The sequence below is a fragment of the Osmia bicornis genome, chromosome 8 (genome assembly GCF_907164935.1).
Source record: "Osmia bicornis bicornis chromosome 8, iOsmBic2.1, whole genome shotgun sequence".
In the NCBI taxonomy this organism is placed as follows: Eukaryota; Metazoa; Arthropoda; class Insecta; order Hymenoptera; family Megachilidae; genus Osmia; species Osmia bicornis.
In genome coordinates, this window is record NC_060223.1 from 1,660,757 (window position 1) to 1,664,965 (window position 4,209).

General features: G+C 39.4%; 1 protein-coding gene across 1 annotated transcript; it reads right to left on the bottom strand.

Moving 5' to 3' along the window:
- Positions 1-562: 562 nt before the first annotated feature.
- Positions 563-2,746, bottom strand: LOC123988059 (splicing factor 3B subunit 4-like). Its single transcript, XM_046286810.1, has 4 exons — positions 2,676-2,746; positions 2,531-2,590; positions 756-836; positions 563-670 (listed from the first exon to the last, which is right to left on the bottom strand). The coding sequence occupies exons 1-4, from the start codon at positions 2,739-2,741 to the stop codon at positions 593-595; spliced, it is 285 nt and encodes a 94-aa protein (XP_046142766.1). The 5' UTR covers positions 2,742-2,746; the 3' UTR covers positions 563-592.
- Positions 2,747-4,209: the final 1,463 nt, after the last annotated feature.

Consider the following 4,209-nt stretch of genomic DNA (forward strand, 5'->3'; position numbering starts at 1 on the left):
TATACACATATATACATAATTCACACTTTTCCTTTTTTGGGGGATATAGGAAAGGAACCGGTAGTAAAATAACTGTAAACAAAATATATAATAAAAAATAAAATATTTTATTAGATTGACGGCAGTACACAGGATAAGGAATATGAGAATTGTACTCTGAATTCCTAGAAATCGAATGCCTAAGGTTAGTTTCTTTTTTTTAAATAATGTCCCGATATTGTACTCCGAATTCCTACAAATCGAATTCCAGTTAGTTTATCCATCTAAAGAAAATCGTGAATGTACCCATGTACTTCGTCAGTACACAGGATAAGGAATAGGGGAATAAATGACTACAACATATGTAGCGGAAAATATTATGTAATTATAAAATTGAAAAATATATATAAAAAAATGTAATTAAAAAAAATGCAACAAAATAATAAAAAAATAATAATAATAATAACAATAATAATAATAATAACAACAATAATAATAAAAATAATAAGAAGAAGAAAAATTAAAAATAAAATGCTATGTTGCGGCCATTACAGCCGCGACCACGACTGCCTCCATTCCCATTCCCGTGACCGCGGCCGCGGCCGCGGCTGGACTATGGCGCTGTTTCCCGCTGCAGCCGTTTCATTTTCTTCCTGTATTCACGAATTAGCGTCTGTTTTGCTCTGTATGACTGGAAAAATAAATATTATGTTATTATTCACAAACAATGAATACCAGAAAAATCGTACGAACAGGAAAGTAAAAAAACTACTTACGTTTTGCTCCTCAGGCTCATATAAGTCGTTCAGCTGCGACTGGTGTGGCTGATACGGCTGCGGGTGTGGTACTGGGTGCGGCTGCAAAAATAAATACTATGTTATTATGTATAAACAAAGAATAGCAGAAACAACGTCTAAACAGGAACGCAAAAAAAGGACTTACTGTATATCCTGCCGCTTGAACGCGCGGCGGTTGCTGTTCCGCAAGCGGTACAGGGTGCGGCTGCAAAAATAAATATTATGTTATTATGTGTAACGACCCAATAAGAAGCACAATACCTTTTTATTTCATTTTCTTTATTATATTTCATACAAAGTGTCTAATTTAATTTCTATTGTTAATATTTAGTTTAATGTATATAATAATTTTTGTAATAAATAGTTTTCATTTTCGTCGATAACTGAGTTTGTTAAATTCGTCGATAAAAGTATAGTCGATAAGTCAGACGGTAAAACAGTTTATCGATAAATTATCGACGTCTGACCGCGAATGCGCCAGCGCAACCCCAATGAACATACGGTGGGGTGAGGTTCTAGAGTGGGGATGCTGGACCGCCACGTGATGGGGAAAACCCAGCTACCTCAAGAAACTCTATGTGGAAAAAAAGTGCCGACTCAGCAAAATCTGAGTATAAATAGAGGCGTTCCACATGGTTTCAAAGCAGATCTTCTCTGACCACGGTCGGGAACAGACAATACTCTGAACAGTAGAAGAAAGCTTGCGCTGAGCTGTTTGAACAGCAATAGAGCGCGAGTAATAGCTTATTCCTTCTCTTCCACTGGTGGCGTGCAGTACTGCGGATCAGTGGACCTTCTACTCACGGTACGCAACGTGTTAAACAGGTGTTAAGCTAAGCCAACACTCAAGTGTAAAGAGCTAGCGAGGAGCCGAGCTCCTTGAGACGGCCTGCGTATAACACAGCTCTGGTTATCCTAGAAACCGATTGCGACCCGTAGGAAAGGTTAACTTGAATCCAATAGTTTTGCACAAACCTCTGGAATTTAGTTTCCTAAGTTATTGGTGAAATTGAACAGAGTATTGACTGTGGTAGAAGACTAAGCCACGTTCGCGTTAGCGCTATCAATTATCATTAATTATTATAATTTATTACTGTAGGCGTTTAGTGGAGGGGAGAGAGTTTCGTCTCCCCGGACGCCCTTGAGTTCGGGCCGGGGAGCACTAGGTGGCGACGAGATCGGGGTGGTGGTTCTCTCGCAAGTGCTCTCCCGGCATGCCGTTCGGATATATATAAGTTCCGAACGGCGGTACGATAGGTGTCTGGGGCAGGGATCGTCTGTTGTCAGCCCCACTGACGAGTCTGACAGACGATCCTGAGACGAAAACGCCTTTCTCTCTCCTACATTACTAATTACTAGTTTCTATCATTAATTACTAATCATATACTTCTTACTGTATTCCCAATCTAGGGCGAACAAATTATAATTTGTTATTGTATTCCTATTTCTAGCCGCACTTATTGTAATACTAGCGATTTCATTTTTATATTATATTTCAATTAATATTCACTTACCTCATATTCTTGAATAAACAAATTTCCATTAGTTCTAGCACATTAGTGTTTGGATTTCACTCCTTAGCCGCACACCACACGAACCTATAATCCCTAACACATTGATTACGAGTCGCCTTCTAAGGGAACCGCTCTCCCTACAAGTCGGTGCAGTGACGTACTCACTCTGGGTCGTTACATATGTATAAACAAAGAATAGCAGAAACAACGTCTGAACAGGAACGCAAAAAAAGGATTTACTGTATATCCTGCCGCTTGAACGCGCGGCGGTTGCTGTTCCGCAAGTGGTACAGGGTGCGGCTGCAAAAATAAATATTATGTTATTATGTATAAACAAAGAATAGCAGAAACAACGTCTACACAGAAACGCAAAAAAAGGACTTACGATATAGTGAGCATATTGCTGCTGTTCCTGCTGCTGCTGCTGTATTTTTTGCAGCAAATTATTCATTTGCAGCATTTGCTGCTGCTGCACTTGTAATATTTGCAACAGCGCTTCTTGTTGGAGTTGCAGGTGCAGCTGCTGCACTTGCTGTTGCAGCTGCAACAGCGGCTCCGTCTGAGGTTCTTCTTCACCGTTTTCCCTGTCGTGTGGACATGCGTCTAGAAAAGGCAATTTTTTCACTTTTTTATTTGAGCCTGTGATGAAAATGTAAAATATGACATATGTGAAAAATATGTTATGTGTATGCTGAAAATGTCATTGAGATCGGTGAATGCACTGAGAAGTTACAATTTCTGAAAATCGTGGCTTTTCATCTAAGATCGTGACTAGTTATGTTCTTAGATTGCGATTCTCGGAAATTACTTGTAACTTCTAAATGCATTGACCGATCTCGATGAAGTTTTAACAATGCACAAAACTCATTTAAATCTACGGAAGACATATGTTAAATTTTCATTATAGGCTCACATAAACCCACTGTATATGAGAAAAAACAAAATATATTTTTGTTAAAAATGGTTACCTAATGTAATTGTCAATGACACTCGCGAAGTAAAGATCAAAAGAAACACTTACTGTCGTTTTTTGAACTCATATTTACTGTGCTGTTTTCTTGTTCGTTGCACTAATTGAACTGTCGATGCCACTGAAATTTGAAAACGCGACAGCGTTGGCGTGGTGGGGGGAAAGGACCGCGTTGCCATCTACAGGATTGCCTCCAAATAAGCAACTTGCTCGGGACTCGTAGAAACGGACCTCTCATTCATTTCTCGGACCTCTCACTTTGCGAGCGACTTCAAGCAAAGAAGAGGGGATACCGTGTTGCGTATTTCGAAGCAGAGACCTCTTGGTTATTTCGAGGCAATCCTGTATTACTTCTTTCTTAGACGTAGAAGATCTTGAAAAACTAAATTTCTATCGATATTTTCAATCATTTGTGCAACAAATAAGCAGAAATGGCAAATAAAAAAGGTACAAGTCAGAGGTTTCCGCGTAGGAGAAAACTCTCCCTCAAAAGAGTTTATAGAAGACTGTAAGTGCTTACAAAATACATTTCAGTAATTTATCTGCAAATATTTACAAATATTTCTGACCTCATTCGTTCTACTTTTGCAGGCGACAGAAACAATGGCAATCGTCGACATCGACGAGTGAACCTGCTGCAGTTTTCAACGAGAAAAATTCTCTCCCCGGAAAAGCTTGTATACCCAAATATTATAATAAAGATCCTTCATTTATCCCAAAAGATCCTAAAGATGTGGGGCGCATCTCATCAGAAAACGTCCTTCGCGAAAATAACGATGTGGGGCGCATCTTATCAGAAAACGTCCTTCGCGAAAATAACGATGTGGGGCGCATCTTATCAGAAAACGCCCTTCGCGAAAATAACGATGTGGGGCGCATCTTATCAGAAAACGTCCTTTGCGAAAATAACGATGTGGGACGTATTTCGGAAAATGTACCAGAAGGCCGC

Coding starts and splice junctions, on each gene's coding strand:
- LOC123988059 (XM_046286810.1), bottom strand. CDS start 2,741: ATGAATAATTTGCTGCAAAAAATACAGCAGCAGCAGCAGGAACAGCAG. Junction 837..2,530: donor TTCAAGCGGCAGGATATACA/GTAAATCCTTTT, acceptor TTATTTTTGCAG/CCGCACCCAGTACCACACCC. Junction 671..755: donor ATGAGCCTGAGGAGCAAAAC/GTAAGTAGTTTT, acceptor TTATTTTTCCAG/TCATACAGAGCAAAACAGAC.